Raw genomic sequence first — 15,797 nt, 5'->3', positions numbered from 1 at the left:
CGCATTTACTTTTACTAATGTGGGAATCACAGCTCACCTCAGCTCACTTTTACACAGATTGGGTCACTATTTTTTCCCTTGTTCTCACTACTTACACAACTGCTCAAGAGCGCCCACAAATTTACGTCTACGGATGTGACTCATGTCGACTAATATTATCGTAGCGCTTCTGACGCCCCAGGTCTGAATGTTCCATTTGCATTTTTTTTGTCATTTTTTAACACTCGTTTGCACTCATGTCAAGACCTGCAGCATTTATTCGAGGGGTTAACCCACCGCCCAGACTGAAAGCCTCGCTTGTGCACTTCACTCTGACCGTGACACCAATTTTTCCAACTTGCATGGTTCCCGTCTGCCTGCTCTGTCACCTTATGTCTCTTCCATGTGTGGATAGCGAAATTCTGTGGTTCATTCTTATGTAGTCTTGATGTCCGAGCCCGCTGCCCACATAGCATTTCTATTAACATGTTATCTCAGCTATGGAACGTTTACTTGCACAAGGTTGTCCCGTTGTCTATTCTCGTTCTCTTACTAGTCCGCTAATGGATTGCAGTTTCACATTCGAGAACGTCTTTTGTTTCTATAGTCGGTCACCTCCCAAATCATCGTTGACTACTTCCAAGCGAAGACAGAATCACGGCAGAATAAAAGGAGCCCGCTATACATGTACATGTACAGTTTTGAAACCACATGACGGCCTGTTTCTTACAGATGGATTTGTAGAGAATCGGAACCCTCCTTAGTGAGTCGAGAATGTCCTACACATGTTCTACATAGCCTACAGTTTTGCCAGTACTGCCCTTTACACTAGATCATACGTAGTCATTTGCGATAACACTATCAGCGATCTTCCCATACACTAGGATCACGGGGAAGCAATAGAACCGCACCTACTGCGAGAAATGCAATTGCGAACAAGAAGTAGTAGATCAACCACGCATCATGCCCTTTCTGCGATGAATAAGAGAAAACCGAAGCTGCAGACGCCGGGCCAAAGATTCTTGCTACTGCGGCAACCATCTGGGTGAGTCCATTGGTTGCACCAAGCGAAGCGCGGTTGGGAGCAGCTGCTCTGACGAATAATGCCATACAAGCTGTGAGTTGTTCTCAGTTCAGCAGAATGCAGGAAGTGCTGGATCTACATACGGTAGCACATGACCAGGCTAGTCTTCAGCATAAGCTGGACGGCAACGCACAGCCATACCACCATACCTATCCCATAAGCTCGAGCCAGAGCATTACTTACCGGAAATAAAATGATGATAGGTATGCTAGAGCTAACACCGGTGAAATGTAGAGCTCCTGCACCGAAGCGATCGTGTAAACGAGCGTAGAACAGTAGTTGAAACATGCCGTGTGTGACACCTGATGCCGCAAGTAAAGCGCCGATGCGAGGAGGGTCGAGGGAAAGACCGCCAAGTTCAATCGACGTCGCATAGAAAATAGGTAGGATTGAACTCAACGCCATTTGAAGCAGGCCTGTGGTGGCATAACTTGCCGTTATGCTCAACACTCTCGAGGTCAGCAAGTCACGTAGCGGGAGTGGCTTTGATTGGGCTTCTCCAGGATTCACTTCCCCAGGATCAACTATAACATCGCTCGATGGCCGGCGAGGTTTTGAATATGACTGTCGCGATAATCTTCCTTTAATTAACTCCCAAATCGGCGTCCTTGTAGAAACGCTCTGGTGGCCACGCTTTAGTGTGATCCAGAAATGGATTTTCAGCATCACACTCACCTCTTTAAGACAGAAACACGCAACTAGCCAAGCTATCGATATAAAGAATGCCGAGGTAAAGCATGGCAGAAGATATGGGTGGGTTTTCAGGAATTCCGATCGCCCGAAGGTGTCAGGGAATCTGTCTGCTGGTCGGGAGAGCGATCCCCCAATGAGTGGTCTAGATGTCGTCAACCTCAGTGCGAGAGAAAATGTACTGTATACCTACCCGACTGTGCCTGCGATCATCAATGGAATTGGCATATAATTGTATGCGTTAGGCATATTGGTTGCATCGGTGATGTCCATCAGCAAGCTCTTGACGACACCAACGCTCGGATCAAATGCTCCGCAGACAACACGACTGATCAGGAATATCAGTAATCGATTGTCACAACTGCTATTTGATATTTGAATGAACACGCTCACCTAACCACCAGACCAAGGAAGGTCTTCGACAGCCCAAACCAAAATATCGAAACAATAAGTGCTAATAAAGCTGTCAGGATTACAGGCTTCCGCCCGATGTGGTCGGACAGTTGGCTCCAATGAAAGATAGTCAGTGCGTGAGCTGCATAGTATGATGATTCCTCCGGAGAATATCAGGAACGAATGAAGGGGAAGTGACGATTAAGACGTGCTTACAAGGATGCCGACATAGTGACCAACCTGGGATTCGTCTCCACGAGTCACTCCGATGTCTCTGATGAGCTTGATAAAGTTCCAGTTGCGGTCAGATATAAGTTCGAGCAACGGGAATATACGCACTTGGGGAATAAACGGGGCAAGGGTCCTAGAAGAAAGAAGATCTGGCATCTCCAACAACAGTACAATCCAAAACTGATCCCAGGGCAGAGGTGTCTTAGCGGTTAGCTGCTCTGGTCGTTGCAAAAGAAGTGTCTCTTCGTCATCCTGCAGCGCAATCATGACGGTAGTAGGAGCGAACAACTCGGATGAAAGATCCAGCTCATTGTGCTACGTCACGGTGAGCTCGTTCCGATGAGGCGGTTTCCGACCAGTAGGTGATCCAGAAGAGTTATCATCGGCAGGCGTGACGCTTTTGATGAGTCGAAAAAGGAATAACTATACCACATCATGAGTTTGAGGCTAGTAGCTGATCTCCCTCAGGCTTCGACTGGAGAGATATTTCGAATCCCGCTCGGTAACACTCAGCAGCACTCCGCAGGATTAGCGAGTCGTCTGAGCTCTGTGCAGCACACTCGTACCGCTCAAAAAGCATCGGCATCTCAACGAAGCCACGCCTTCGACAGCTTTACCTACTCCGACAGTCCCGATAATTTTCCATCGTCGTCCCAGATCGCACTAGTTTGACCGTCCTCGCCTGCCAAAACACACATCCTCCGCTTCTGGGCAGGTGATCAGCTCGTGACGGATCTAAGAAAGGAAAATACTTTCGCCCGCAAGTCCAACGAATCTAGATCTAGACCAGTGACCAGCCCGTCTATGTGTGAGGTATCGATAGACGGACTGCCAAGTTTAACTAGGTTCGAATCTGGATCAGAAATAATGCTCAACGCTACAAGATAAAACATCCACCCGAGTATTGATATCCCCTCCTACACACTAATTTTTCATACCTCTTTCTTTAACCTCTCCTTCATTTATTTACTTCATGTTTGTACTTCAAGTTAGTCGAAAGGAAATAGAATCATCGTGCAGCCCTAAACTGTTTTGCGAGTGCAATCCCATCAAGATCAAATAACATCAATGTTGTTTATGGGTATGACGTGGGGGAGTGATAAAGGAAATGCGGCGTGTAGAGTACAAGTGCAAGATCGTAAAAAGGAAATGAAAGGAATATACCTGCGCGTCTCAAAGCTCTTCGCATAAATGAGACACGTGGACTACTTCGAGTGTTTTCGTCTGAAGTCGTGGTCAGTGCGTAAAGGGATATGCTATCCTTACAACATCATGGCTATGCGCTGGAGTATCGCAAACCAGCTACCCGCTGGGGTAGCCCCGCCAAATAACCACCTTTGCAACCATGCGACAAGAGATCCTAAAATGATTATATCAATGGGCTGCTCAGCGCCTCAACCACATAAAAACATACCTTTGATTGGTCCCAATCGCCCAAAACCAATTGTGCGGAGGGCTGCGCCAAGAAGAAACCCCTGCGCAAATAGCGAACCAATCACCAAGCAAAAGAGGGTCCACGCAAGCTTGGGGTGCTGTTCGTAGAGGTCACCTGTATCATTCAATATTTAATCATGAACGTTTCAGAGTGATCCAATACTCGTGACGGACCAATGATCGCCAGAATACGTCGAACACCGGACATGAGAGAACTGGTGTGATTTTTCAGGACTTCCTCACTTGCTCCATACTTGACCGCAACCTGTAGAAAACTCTCCTCCGCGCGATCAAGAACTGTGTTGATTATGAGAGTACGATTCTCGTGACCGGGAGCCTCCTCGGGTGGCGGGAACAGCTCTTTAAGCTCTTCGAATAGGCCGTGCAAGGTACTTCGAAGTTCTTCTAATACTGAATCGAAAGGAATATTACGTTGTTCTGCGGCGTTTTTGACGACTTGGTGCAGCGATTTAGCTGTGCTGGAAACGCTATCCACAGACTCCTTGAACTCCAACATCTTTGAGGGATAGAATTCATTGGCGTGTAGGAGGAGTTCATCTACATTCCCTCGGATATTTGAACCGAGCTCCATGACTTTCCCCCAAGACTCCCCCGCACTTGGAAAGTGCAAACCATCATACAGCATGTGCGCTGAAGCAGACAAAGATTCAAGTGTTTCTGTGAGCCTGTCGGCGCCTTTATGATTGAAGCGATTAAATCGACCGCCCGACGTTTCTGCAGCGTGTAACGACTTGTCATTGTTGTCAAACAATGCTGCTGTTGATAATAATCGACATTAATAAATGATTGAAGAACAGTAGCTATGGGTGTATTCATATAGAACAAGAGGGTGACATACCTCCCTCAGTGGAGGCCTCTAATCTTTCATTGTCGTAGGAACGAATACCTTCTTCAACGTTGCTGGAAGCGACAGGTCGCAGCACTAACGCGATAAATGCTAGAGTAGAGAACCGCATTGCAGTAAGTAGTAAAACCAATTACATATGCCTAACGCTGGTTGAAACGTTGACCCACATGATTCACACGCCCACGCTCCCACGAGGCACGAATGTACCCGAAGATCCAATGTCGCAACCATGCAGCAATTCCACCTACAACATCCAAGTGACATGCTGCTCACCACTGCAATAATACACAAAAAACGTACCTTTGAATGACCCTTGTGGTCCAAATCCAAGCAAGCGGAGAAGTTGGGGAAGAGACTATCCGCCGATTTCAATCTGAAGTAAGAATAAGGAGTTAAACAACCGTGCCATCATAACGAGCGGAGCAGAACCGAACGAACGAAGTGCAAGATGGTGAACATAGATTGTGTAAAATCTGTAGGAAGTGAAGTCGATTAACAAAAGTACATGCCCAAAGTCCAACTGACAGATACAATCGCGAAGACAATTCAAGCTCCTACTATCCGCGACACTTGTGCCATGATGCGCCATGGGCGAGACGACTCAAGTCTAGCTCTCTGTCTCGGAGGTTGAGGATGGGGATGGGGCTAAGGTATTTTCGAAAAAGGAGGAGGCGGAATGAAGGGCATGAGTCAGGTCGGATGAAAAACATATTGTAGGTGCTTCAAATGTTTGATACTGCTGGATTAAATATTCCAGATCCCACACCCGGATCGTCTTGTCGGACGACCCAAACACGATGCGTTTGCTATCTTGCGAGATCGCGACAGACAACATGTCCGGTGTGCCCTCGAGAAGGGGGACCCACTGCCTGGCCAGTCTTCATATCCCACACCCGGCTGTTGTGAGCACACTTAGTGCGATCCAGAGATGGGTTTACAGCATCACGCTCACCTCCCTAGCTAAGCTATCAACACACAAGATTGCCGAAGTAGAGCATGGCGGAAGATATGGGTAGGTTTTCAGGACTCAGGAGCCCTGATCGCCCAAACATGCCAGGAATCTGTCTGCTGGTCGGGAAAGCAAATGAGCGGTCTAGATGCCGTCAACCTCAGTGCGAGAGAAAACGTTCTGTATCCCTACCCAACTGTGCATGCGATCATGAACGGAATTGGAGTATAACCGCATGCGTTGGGTATGTTGTCCATTAACATTCATGGTCTTGATTACACTATCGCAGGGATCAAATGCTCCGCAGACAATACGACTGGTCGAGAATATCAGTAATTGACGTATACAACTACTATTTGGTATGTAAATGAAGTTCGATGAACACACTGACCTAACCATCAGACCAAACAAAAACATCGAAACAGAAATTGTTAATAATACCTCGTGAACTCGTTCGAATGAGGTAGTCGCTGACCGGCTCGTTGGCTAGCTGACAGTGGATAAGAAGGACAGCGGTAGTCCTGCTTTTTCTGATCAGAAGTTTACTTGGAATGGTTCACGCGGTACCTCATCATGATTACGCCCGGGAATAGCCGCCTGTCAATGACGGGGTACGGTACCCGCACTGTCGCCTAGAGGATCTCAGACAAGTTCTCATCTTTGGAAGATCTGGAAGATATTATTATGCCTAAACCTCCCGCGTACGGTCTGCGCATGCGAGACTGGATGAAATTAGAGCAGACATAGCAAAATGTCAGACGTGAATCAGATAAATTATACGTGTTCCAGTTGCAGAGCTGAGCGCTGCATATTGAACGTGTAATGAAAAGTCCACTGCTACTTTGTGATATGACGACTCCACTCAACTGTTCTTTTGGGCACACACCTATACCCGACAACGTAGATTTCCGCCCACGATCGCTATCGTGGCACCAAGACACCATCCAAGTTCTGTGCCTTCAATACGCTTCCCAAGCTGCACCTCCCGATCATCACTAAACTCGTAGCCAAGGACCAGCAAGGCGTGCTGGAAACTGAGATCAAGGCACCACTCTGGTCGACCTTCGAGTTCCTCCATGATATCGGGATATGCACCCCAGTACTGTTCCCAGCTGGTAGGTCCTGCGCAGACCCGTTTAGCAAGCGTAGCGAATGTTGAGATTGACATGGGGGGTTGGGGGTGGTCTGGTGACGAGCCTGCTAAAAGCAATGGAGTGACCCGATCGAAGAAATACGAGAGAAGAAGGATTTTTCCGTTAGGGAAGGCGTCCAGGAGTGATGGCTGGTAAACACCGTTGAAAGAGCAAGGTTTGAGTTCACAAACGCTAGTATAAGCAATCAACAAACACGAAGGAGATCGATAGAAAATAAAAAGGACTTACTCATCCTTTGCCATGACAAGCTCCAAGACACGATTACAAGCCTCAAAACTGCCAATATCCGATCCCGTCATCGTCACTGTCATGGCATCGCCGTCCCCCGCAGGAAGCTTCACCTCTTTCACCGACCCCTGAGCCAAGCATGGATTGTGAATCATTTTTATCCGATCGTTACCGCCATTCTTGCTAGACCTCAGAGAATCCATGAATTGGACGACGCGATGTACGCTCTCTCGAGCGCTCTTGAGGCCATATCCAAGATACGAGTGCTGGTACAACACTCGCTTAGCCCCACCGAACTCAAGCTCATACTTGTGCTCGCCCTCCTTAAGACTCTCATCGCCTTTCTCATCGCCAAACTGGGGTTCGAACACAATCTGCGTGGAACCTCCACCCAAATCGAGTACAGCATAGGGCGGCTCGTCCTCGGGCGAATCACCTCTAATAGTATTGAGAAGATAGTTCGCAGTGATCCACGCATAAACGCCCTCGTCTTTGCCATCCATGATAACCACACCATCCTTATCGGGGAACGGGAAGGGATATTTGGAGAAGATGTGGTCATGCACTGCTTTGAGAATGTCTTCGCTTTGGCGGGCGCCGAGAAGTCGAAGCCCAGCGGTGGCTTTAACAGCGACGGGCGTGCAACCACGCAGGGATTCTGGTACCACGTTCATGGCTTCGTCAAGGAGAGGATCAAGACTTTCTGCCGCTACTGTTGGAAGTCCTGCATACGAAGAGAGCCCTGGTTGAGTCATGCGGAAAACCTCGTACTCAAATGTTGGCGAGGGCCCGCAGTTGTGGAATTTGTAGATGTGAATGCGCGAGCCAGTAGAACCAGCATCAATCATGAGGGCATACTGCACAAGAGGGAGGGAAGGAGAATGCGGGGAAGTACAGTGCACAGTTTTGAGGAGGTCTGGGTCTGTTTCAGGGGAGGTAGGGAAGGAGGTTTTGGAGGGTGGCGAGGTAGTAGTAGTCTTGTGAATGTCAATTTTATCCTCTGATGGATTCGAAGGAGCTGTTGTTGTCGGTATATGTGAAGCTGGGGGATAAGCATCGTCTATTCCGGGCATCGGCGAGTCTTTGTTTCATTATATGTAAATGCATTCCTTGACGACAACCATCGCAAGACGCACCAGGTATCAATTCTATGCTTGATCTCGGTCCAAAAAACCAGACCACGGAAATGAGCACTGCAGCGCCAATTGCGAACTTTTTCCATGCTAGCATCTTAGTCGTACGACCTGGACCAAAGCCGCCCTCAAGACGCTCATAGTTGCTGCTCGTTGACGTGGTAAACATATCAGTTGTCGAGAGCCTGCGAGCACGGGCCTCGTGCCTGAGGTCGACGGACGTAGAGTGACCTGAAGGATGTAATGGTGTAATGGCGAGTCGGCAGCCGAGTTGGTCTGGTGTAAGTATTTACTCAAACCTGACGGTAAGTAGTACTAGAATGACTCGTGGTTGTTCAATGACAAGATCACTTTGGTACAACTTTGGCATAGCCTCAATATTCACATGACGACGCAGAAACCGATACTTTTGATTTCATATGTAATCAACCTTAGGCACATAGGGGAACGTGAATACTACTAGATGGTGACGCGTAATGAAGATAAGAGGGTAAAAATCAAGAAAACGACGAAGGTGGGGTCAAATAGGATCAAGAGCGATCCTGAACATATGGGAAGGGGATACGACGATGCTCTTCGCCAGTGGATGGGGGATGGGAATGGGAATGATGAACATAATAAGAATACACAGAGCATCGAAGTCCAGAACTATCGGTATCAAAAGAACGACGAAGAGAATGACGAAGTGGTATTCATGGGTCTGGAAACTCGGGATACTCGACATTATGACTCCGCAGTAGGGCCTGGTAAGTCATGGCCCTCGATTTCCAGATCTCACTCTCACGCTTGTACTGCTCAATACTCTCCTCCAACTCGCGTTGGTACTCCAGTTTGCGCTTGCGACTTCGTCGTGCAGCGATTGTGTTTTGGCGCCTTTTTGCTTCAATCTGCTCCTGCTCAGTCATGGAAGGGACGATGCGCACATCCTCAGTGAGCTCGTCTTGCTCGTCACCGAAAGCGGTTACACGCGCCCGCTTCCGAGCGAAGACAGCAGGAACTTCCTTGCGAGAGGTCGCTGACGGGGTAAGGTATTTACGCTGCTGCGTGGGAGCGTCGATAGGGACAAGGGCCTCCGGCGTAAGGTTCTTGCGCGTGCCAGTGACAGACACCTTCCGCTGCGGTGGACGACGGTTGGCAGGCGAGTCGAGGGGTGATTCGAGTGGAGTGTTGAGCATTGGAGTGTCGGGGGACATTTGATACAATTCATCGAAATTGGGTTGGGGGATGTGATGGAATTCAGCGGGCTTGCATGGGGGATAAATAGTACTGAAATCATCAAAGAGAGATGGGAGTTCGCCGAACGAGTCACCACCGAAATCATCCAAAAGCGGACTCGTGAGGATGTCCGCATTGTTGTCCGCGGAGCCACATGCGGGCGTGGTGAGCAGCTCATCATCGAAGGGAGAGTCGATTAGGGGCGAAGTGAGAAACTCATTCAAGTCATTCGACATGGTGAGTTCCGGTGTGGCTAGGAGGGATTGTGTAAGCCACGTGAGTGTGGCGGAAGTGAATGACTTACCACTGAAGACATCCAAGAGTGTCTGGATGGCTTCTGCGTCAGACGGCGTAGCCGTCGAGTGCGCCATGTCCTCTAACTGGACACCGGTCGCGTCGTTGTCTGGGTTTTGTGACAACATCATCAGGTAATTCGAGCACAAATTGGTGAAATCGGGTGAGTTTGTAGATGGGAAATGTTCAACAGACAGTGTTGAAGATAATGGTTCTCCTGGTTCTTGTCTACTAGGAGTTGTACGAGGTGCACTGGGCAAAAATTGAGGTATCCCATAGTGGGCAGCAAGATCTGAAATGTTATTGAAGACCGGAGTGGACGTCGTTAGACGTGTTGAGTTACTGTTTATCGCGACATGGCGAGTGGACGAGGAACTTGAAAGTTGGGAACTTTCAAGGAAATTATGCGGGACATGGTAACCAGGTGAGTGCGATGGACCAGGTTGGTGCGAGAACGGCGAGCGATTTACAAGCTGAGGGTCGCGGACATGTTGACTAATGTAATGGGTCGATTTGTGTGAAATTGCGGGAAAGGGTAACGTGTTAAAGGTCAAGTCTGACGCAGGCGGCAACGTCGGCTGCCTGGAAGCTATGGACGATGATGCAATCAGTTTCCCGTTCATAATACGTTGTGTATTGTATTGAGGTAAGAGCGGTGAGTGTGCGTTGCATTGCGCTGACTCGTCTGACCCCAAAGGGTGCACTGAATATGTTCGTGAAGGCCCTGGGAGGGGCAATGTACGAGACAGATCAGGTGACCTCGAGGTCGATGGATGATTATACGTCGACATCGTTTAGCCACGCGCACCCTTGATTTCAATCGATTTGATAGAAATCGGTAATATGATCGTGGTGTGATTGCGGCGCAGCACAAAAGCACACGTAGAACACAATGGGATGAATCAGATAGGACTGAGTCACTCACTGGTAAATTTGACTACGTTAAGACTCTCTGGACACCTGAGCACTGCAAAAGCTGCTCGTGGATGTCACTTGGTGGTTTGAGGGGAAAGAGATCTGGGACGAAATTTGTGACTCGTGTGTGCTTATATGAGAGTTTTTTCACCGCTTTTCAATCTCAGAGCCGCGCATTTCCCAAATTAGTGTGACAGGTACAGCAAATCCGGTGATTCATAAGGCACCGATAAATATATTGTGGAAAAAAAAACAGAACATATGTTACTGGTATTCGGTGGACAACAACTGCCTTCACACTCCTTACAAGCCAGAAGAAATGGCGGTTTAAACATTGGAGAACATCCCAAAGCCGTGGTCAACTGCCTGAGTCAGTCCGGTAGCCTCGGGACTCCATTAATGGGTAAGCCGTTGTTACCGCATCCTGACTCACATTTAGGCGCCCCCACACAAAATAGGGCGTGGCATGCCAGGATGGCGGCCCGTTGACCATCACAAGTGCCAATCGGATAGCTGCCGTCCAACCAGTCGCATAGCCTTGCTGTATAGTAGACACATCACCGCCAGGAAAAACACGTCGCACAATGTGTTAGCGAGTAATGCGTGGGAGCCAAGGGACTGCGCGATCGCAGCTAGTACTGCGATACCTGCGAGCTTGCGTATACCTGTGCCGTCGGCGATTGCAAGAGCCACTGTCATTAATCCGCAGTCGAAGCCCAATAGTAGTTGCTTCTGGAACAATAACAGACACGGAAGAATCGACGTTCCGACATCGTTTGATGGCCGCAAGCTGGGGTGAATACCGAAGGCTTCTGGACGAGAGGTGATTGTTCTCCAAGAAAGTCGCAGACTTTTGTGCGCTTGATTAGGCGATTACCATCACCTTGATTACGACCAACTTAATCGAGGAACATGATCAACCTGTTTTTGAAGAAAATATCTGTTTTGTGACACGAAAAAGAATCTGAGGTGACGGAAAAATTTTAAGCCAGCGATTCCACCGGTACCTGGGATCCCAACTTGAAGCGAGCATGGCCAAGTGGTCTGAAACATGGTTAGTAAGCCATTCATCTTTGATGTGACAAAGCGTTGTGAAATCCTAGTCGGAACTTGCCTTGCGCCATGATTCTGCGGTCGCCGTAAATGCGGGGGCGGTGAAAATGGTTCGCATATTCGCTTCCTCGGCAATGCTTGTCTTGGAGGAGTCCCCTTTCACAAGCGAATAGTGCAGTGTACCAGGATTCGGGAGCAGTGTCTGCTTGGACTGCGGGGTGATATACGGCAAGGCGACGCCACAATTTTAGAGAGAATGTAATTCCCCCAAAGAAAGGTTGTAGACATGAGAGCAAGTGATTCGCAGGAAAAGTCAGGCAGAGATGACATTATATAGTCTCCCGTAGGCAGTCCAAATCCTAGACGGAAGATTGACTCGCATTGACGCAGTGGAATGGAACATGACTCAACTAAAATGTATTACGTAATTTTGTCGGATGCACTTATACCTTCCTAATGGGATAAGATAAGATCATGCTATGGTGTTGAGTTACGACGCATAGCCAAAAACATCAACAAGATCCCCAGAAATGTAGCACCTGTGCTAAAGTTGTCCAGCCAACGTAATGCAAACAGTATATAAGCACCTTATCTTCTGAGCATTAATCTTCACTCAATCACCTACACCGTGACCTATCATCATCTCATCACCATGCCTCACCATCATCATGATCACAACAGACACGAAGACCTTTCCAATGCATACGCACAGGTACTAGTTTATGCCACTTGTTCAATACACATCTCATCTAATCGTGAACATCGCAGGTCACTAATGCGCCCCACAAGGCGAAGCTCTCTCATGAGCTGATCGCTGCCGCAGCTTCTTACGAGGTGGGTCATCCTTCCTCCTGCTTATGATCGATCTTCTCAAAATATCATTGTAGGCAATGAAAGCTTACAACGAGCACTGCGAGAGGAACGGCAAGCCTGCAAGCCACGACAAGGCCAAGGAACTCATGTAAGTCTCTCGGTCGGGAGACATATATCGTGACTGACATCGACTACAGGGCTGGATTTGCCGGAGCCTTCATCGACCACATGGTTGAGACGAAGGGTGTACGTTTTATCTTACTCGATTATTAGTGCAACCCATAACGTGGATTACTTTTCTAGTTGGACCTCATGGACAGGCAAAGGGCCAAGCATCATGGTAAGCATTATAGATCTACTCCTGACGCTCGAATTAATTGTTCTGCAGCTAAGGAAACCGCCTACGAAAGGTCTGGTTATTAGTCGTCAGCAGCAACCTCATGCAACCCAATACCCACCAATGTCATCGTTGATAGCCATGTAACATGAAATAAGTGTGACGATAATATATACAACCATAAGGACTTTATGATATGGATATGCATCATCTGATATAAAAGACATATAAATACAATCCGTGAAAGCGAGCATGTCTAGGTTGCAGAAGTTATGGTCTGAGCACTGAACTTATAAGTGCAGGAAGCATACCAGATATGTACATATGAGTATCGACCAGCTGGTGAGATCAGAGATGAAAATATCCTATGCAGAAATATAGCTCCAGGCAGGGTTTAGGAATAAAGATCGTGGTCCATGAACTAGTCCGAGGTAATATCGTGCAGTGTAATCACTGTTCGAGGATATCTATAATCAATCTAGAGCGACGACACGAGTATCGCGCATCCCATTGCAAGCAGTGTCCACAAAAGTCCTTTGGGACGATATATCCCTTCCGCACTAGGTATTGCAAGACGTTAGCACGAACGGACATGCATCGTAACCGAGATAGAGACCCACCCGCTTGAACTACTACTACTACCGGGCTGGTTGACCATCTTAACGGTTAATATCGCCACTAATCCATCGATCGCATTTAGTCCATTGACAGCGACACTCTGGTAGTGGTTGATACCATCGCTAGTGTTCTGTAGCAGCCCAGAGACGTACGTTGCAGTGGTTGCATAGGTATAATTATTAAAGGAAGTTTGCCCAGAGTACGTTGACGTATCGGTCATGTTTGCTGTTGGAAGAATTGTCGATTGAGAAGTGGCATTCCCCACGAGCCAGTCGCGACCTAGGTTATAGCTGCGCGATATCAGTCAAAGGCAATTGAAAAACAAAATCACACCTACCCATTAACTATGATATTATGCGAGTCTGCGACACGGTCATTTAAAGTTTTGGTGAAAGTCACTTCCCGGACGCACCAGCGATTGGCATTTCATATGAAGTTGCCATAAATATTGCGCCTGAGTCGGCGCTTTGCCCATTTTGTATCCAATAGCGAAAGTGGTTCCCTCCTTCAACTGTCTCCTGACAAGTCCCAAGGTTGGCATCACCATAGTCCCACCGAATGACAGCAGTCTCGTTTACTGAAACACTCAGCTACGGGAAAAGCCAGTTTATGATTGCACAGAAAACTCACAGTAACCATTCCCGTCGCCGAGGTTAGCCATTTGCTCGCTACTGTCAGTCTGTCCCAAACACTCGGTCGAAAACCCGAATGATCTGCCTGCACGTAAGAACAACTCCACAAAAACAGACGACCGTGCTCACTGAAAATAATTGATAAGACCACCGTTGTCCAAAGTGTTCTGCAGCACCTGAGAATCAGAGTACGCAGAAATGATGACGTTTATGGGTTCTCCAAGGCCTGCCGGATAGGTATCTTGGACTTCCTACGGCGCTTATTTTTTACACCAACAAGACTTCCTTGTGACATAAAGGACTTACGGTAAGCATACTCCACCACCATCCATCGGGATGTAGTACCCATAATTTGTTGATCGTTTGTGCGGAGGAGGCGCAGGCGCTGGTGGGCTCGTTGATGGACCTCTAGCAGCAACCATTGCAGGCATCGGCGATGATGCAGTCAGAACGCTGAAGTATAATTGTGTGCGTGTGAGTACGAAGTTAATAAGTATAATTGAATCGTACGTCTTTCAAATTTTATGTGCCTGGACCTGAAGGTGGAGCCGTCTATCACGTTCTTGGGAGTAGAAGCCTAGGTGGGCCGGCCAACGATAGGGAAATATAGGAAAAAGAGTGTTGTGAAAGCCGAAAACGTGTTAGCCATGCATTTTGGTTACGATTTCCTTGAAAGCGGTTATTTGTGTTTACATAATCATTGATGTTCGGAACAATAAACTTCAACTCTCTTGTTTTCTGATGTTCCCCTGTACATCGCCGATTGAATCCTTGTCCCTTTTCTCAAGATAAAGTTTTCCTTACCTGCAGGTCCCAGGTGCAAATCTAGGTCTCATAACTAAACGCAGATTAACGTTCGGCGCCACTTCGTGAACGTTCTAAAGCTCCCGAATTCGCGGTGAACTCGTTTCCGCGCCTTGGCACTTGAGCTATATATGTTGTGGTTCACGATGAAATTAATCTCCTCCGCACCTAATACTACTTTTGCTAATCAAAAGTTTAAGGCAGGTTCATGCTGCACCATGTTCAGCTGTTGCAGAGAAGTTTGGGCTTTTACTTGCGGTCGTTCAATTCCCCCAGTCTGGTACAACCAAGATGCGCAGGTCCTGTAGTAATAAAACGCTCCCATTGGTGCTGGCGCGACGGCAGGAAGGGGCAGAGAGAATATCGAAAAAGCCTGTCGAGGACATAGACTATACCTCCCCGCGGACGGAGAGCAATGAATTAAATAACCAATTCAGGTGCGCAGCAACAACTGTACTCACCTTATGTCCCACTTAGCCGATTAGTAGCAAATTGGAACTGGTCTATATCTGGTCGCTATCACGGGCGTGTCCATCCATGGACGGGCAAGCTTCATTCATCACTTCCGAATGCAACATTTTTAAGGCATCGGCGCGCTAACTTTTCGCCACCGGGTTAGAAGTCTCAAGTTCAAGTTCTCAAATTCTCGAGTCCAACTTTGATCCGCATCGACGTCTCGAACTTTACCTTTACTAAATTTCCGCTTCGAGCCTCAGTCTAAATCTCGCTGTCACATAATTATATGTACCGCGCATTCGTTAGCCGGCTAAGCTTTTATTGTGAGTACATAAATACATACTGGATTATTACTTCAAGCTACCCACGCCTGGCTTTTTCTGGCACGTAGCTCGTCGCACGATATGACTGCCAAAGCCAGATATTTGGTAGAAGGTCTGTCGTTCACCAGCGTTCTGGCCATGAAGAACGCTGGGAGGCTTTGATCAATCAGGCTTGAACCAGCCGTTTTTGCGCG

At 47.9% G+C, this 15,797-nt stretch overlaps 7 protein-coding genes across 7 annotated transcripts; 1 reads left to right on the top strand and 6 right to left on the bottom strand.

Moving 5' to 3' along the window:
• Positions 1 to 791: 791 nt before the first annotated feature.
• EDB93DRAFT_718460 (major facilitator superfamily domain-containing protein) lies at positions 792 to 2,846 on the bottom strand. Its single transcript, XM_041457203.1, has 6 exons — positions 2,363 to 2,846; positions 2,147 to 2,307; positions 1,947 to 2,081; positions 1,739 to 1,898; positions 1,147 to 1,684; positions 792 to 1,094 (listed from the first exon to the last, which is right to left on the bottom strand). The coding sequence occupies exons 1-6, from the start codon at positions 2,642 to 2,644 to the stop codon at positions 841 to 843; spliced, it is 1,530 nt and encodes a 509-aa protein (XP_041304724.1). The 5' UTR covers positions 2,645 to 2,846; the 3' UTR covers positions 792 to 840.
• A 608-nt stretch (positions 2,847 to 3,454) lies between these two features.
• EDB93DRAFT_717882 (uncharacterized protein) lies at positions 3,455 to 4,550 on the bottom strand. Its single transcript, XM_041457201.1, has 3 exons — positions 3,986 to 4,550; positions 3,792 to 3,926; positions 3,455 to 3,737 (listed from the first exon to the last, which is right to left on the bottom strand). The coding sequence occupies exons 1-3, from the start codon at positions 4,455 to 4,457 to the stop codon at positions 3,640 to 3,642; spliced, it is 705 nt and encodes a 234-aa protein (XP_041304723.1). The 5' UTR covers positions 4,458 to 4,550; the 3' UTR covers positions 3,455 to 3,639.
• Positions 4,551 to 5,674: 1,124 nt separating this feature from the next.
• On the bottom strand, positions 5,675 to 6,174 carry EDB93DRAFT_718137 (uncharacterized protein). Its single transcript, XM_041457202.1, has 3 exons — positions 6,020 to 6,174; positions 5,821 to 5,944; positions 5,675 to 5,772 (listed from the first exon to the last, which is right to left on the bottom strand). Exons 1-3 carry the CDS (start codon positions 6,043 to 6,045, stop codon positions 5,707 to 5,709), a joined length of 216 nt encoding a protein of 71 aa, XP_041304722.1. The 5' UTR covers positions 6,046 to 6,174; the 3' UTR covers positions 5,675 to 5,706.
• Positions 6,162 to 8,506, bottom strand: EDB93DRAFT_1230792 (nucleoside phosphatase family-domain-containing protein). The gene is made up of 3 exons (XM_041451282.1): positions 8,147 to 8,506; positions 7,011 to 8,091; positions 6,162 to 6,953 (listed from the first exon to the last, which is right to left on the bottom strand). Exons 1-3 carry the CDS (start codon positions 8,310 to 8,312, stop codon positions 6,515 to 6,517), a joined length of 1,686 nt encoding a protein of 561 aa, XP_041304721.1. The 5' UTR covers positions 8,313 to 8,506; the 3' UTR covers positions 6,162 to 6,514.
• A 329-nt stretch (positions 8,507 to 8,835) lies between these two features.
• Positions 8,836 to 9,780, bottom strand: EDB93DRAFT_1242082 (uncharacterized protein; the record flags this gene model as incomplete). The annotated part of the gene is made up of 2 exons (XM_041451966.1): positions 8,836 to 9,611; positions 9,663 to 9,780. The coding sequence occupies 2 exons, from the start codon at positions 9,778 to 9,780 to the stop codon at positions 8,836 to 8,838; spliced, it is 894 nt and encodes a 297-aa protein (XP_041304720.1).
• Positions 9,781 to 12,113: 2,333 nt separating this feature from the next.
• Positions 12,114 to 13,044, top strand: EDB93DRAFT_1164962 (uncharacterized protein). The gene is made up of 6 exons (XM_041450158.1): positions 12,114 to 12,332; positions 12,389 to 12,454; positions 12,508 to 12,581; positions 12,631 to 12,679; positions 12,737 to 12,773; positions 12,822 to 13,044. The coding sequence occupies exons 1-6, from the start codon at positions 12,273 to 12,275 to the stop codon at positions 12,854 to 12,856; spliced, it is 321 nt and encodes a 106-aa protein (XP_041304719.1). The 5' UTR covers positions 12,114 to 12,272; the 3' UTR covers positions 12,857 to 13,044.
• On the bottom strand, positions 13,045 to 14,451 carry EDB93DRAFT_1322318 (uncharacterized protein; the record flags this gene model as incomplete). The annotated part of the gene is made up of 7 exons (XM_041454953.1): positions 13,045 to 13,330; positions 13,391 to 13,678; positions 13,726 to 13,750; positions 13,801 to 13,965; positions 14,019 to 14,101; positions 14,150 to 14,271; positions 14,338 to 14,451. The coding sequence occupies 7 exons, from the start codon at positions 14,449 to 14,451 to the stop codon at positions 13,249 to 13,251; spliced, it is 879 nt and encodes a 292-aa protein (XP_041304718.1). The 3' UTR covers positions 13,045 to 13,248.
• Between the last annotated feature and the right edge of the window lie 1,346 nt (positions 14,452 to 15,797).

This window comes from Suillus bovinus, assembly GCF_016758785.1.
Source record: "Suillus bovinus strain UH-Sbo-P2 chromosome Unknown EDB93scaffold_57, whole genome shotgun sequence".
In the NCBI taxonomy this organism is placed as follows: Eukaryota; Fungi; Basidiomycota; class Agaricomycetes; order Boletales; family Suillaceae; genus Suillus; species Suillus bovinus.
This window is presented reverse-complemented; position numbering and strand designations above follow the sequence as displayed.

Bases quoted from the DNA above. Each gene is read 5' to 3' on its own strand.
- EDB93DRAFT_718137 (XM_041457202.1), bottom strand. From the start codon at position 6,045: ATGTTTTTGTTTGGTCTGATGGTTAG. The intron at 5,945-6,019 runs GTCAGTGTGTTC...ATTCTCGACCAG, and splicing joins TTGTTTGGTCTGATGGTTAG to TCGTATTGTCTGCGGAGCAT. The intron at 5,773-5,820 runs GTAGGGATACAG...GACGGCATCTAG, and splicing joins ATGATCGCATGCACAGTTGG to ACCGCTCATTTGCTTTCCCG.
- EDB93DRAFT_718460 (XM_041457203.1), bottom strand. From the start codon at position 2,644: ATGATTGCGCTGCAGGATGACGAAGAGACACTTCTTTTGCAACGACCA. The intron at 2,082-2,146 runs GTGAGCGTGTTC...ATTCCTGATCAG, and splicing joins TTCCTTGGTCTGGTGGTTAG to TCGTGTTGTCTGCGGAGCAT. The intron at 1,095-1,146 runs GTATGTAGATCC...AACAACTCACAG, and splicing joins TAGCCTGGTCATGTGCTACC to CTTGTATGGCATTATTCGTC.
- EDB93DRAFT_717882 (XM_041457201.1), bottom strand. From the start codon at position 4,457: ATGCTGTATGATGGTTTGCACTTTCCAAGTGCGGGGGAGTCTTGGGGG. The intron at 3,927-3,985 runs GTCCGTCACGAG...TGAATGATACAG, and splicing joins ACGTATTCTGGCGATCATTG to GTGACCTCTACGAACAGCAC. The intron at 3,738-3,791 runs GTATGTTTTTAT...TAATCATTTTAG, and splicing joins GCGATTGGGACCAATCAAAG to GATCTCTTGTCGCATGGTTG.
- EDB93DRAFT_1164962 (XM_041450158.1), top strand. From the start codon at position 12,273: ATGCCTCACCATCATCATGATCACAACAGACACGAAGACCTTTCCAAT. The intron at 12,333-12,388 runs GTACTAGTTTAT...TGAACATCGCAG, and splicing joins TTTCCAATGCATACGCACAG to GTCACTAATGCGCCCCACAA. The intron at 12,455-12,507 runs GTGGGTCATCCT...ATATCATTGTAG, and splicing joins CTGCCGCAGCTTCTTACGAG to GCAATGAAAGCTTACAACGA.
- EDB93DRAFT_1230792 (XM_041451282.1), bottom strand. From the start codon at position 8,312: ATGTTTACCACGTCAACGAGCAGCAACTATGAGCGTCTTGAGGGCGGC. The intron at 8,092-8,146 runs GTGCGTCTTGCG...AATGAAACAAAG, and splicing joins AAGCATAGAATTGATACCTG to ACTCGCCGATGCCCGGAATA. The intron at 6,954-7,010 runs GTAAGTCCTTTT...TGCTTATACTAG, and splicing joins CTTGTCATGGCAAAGGATGA to CGTTTGTGAACTCAAACCTT.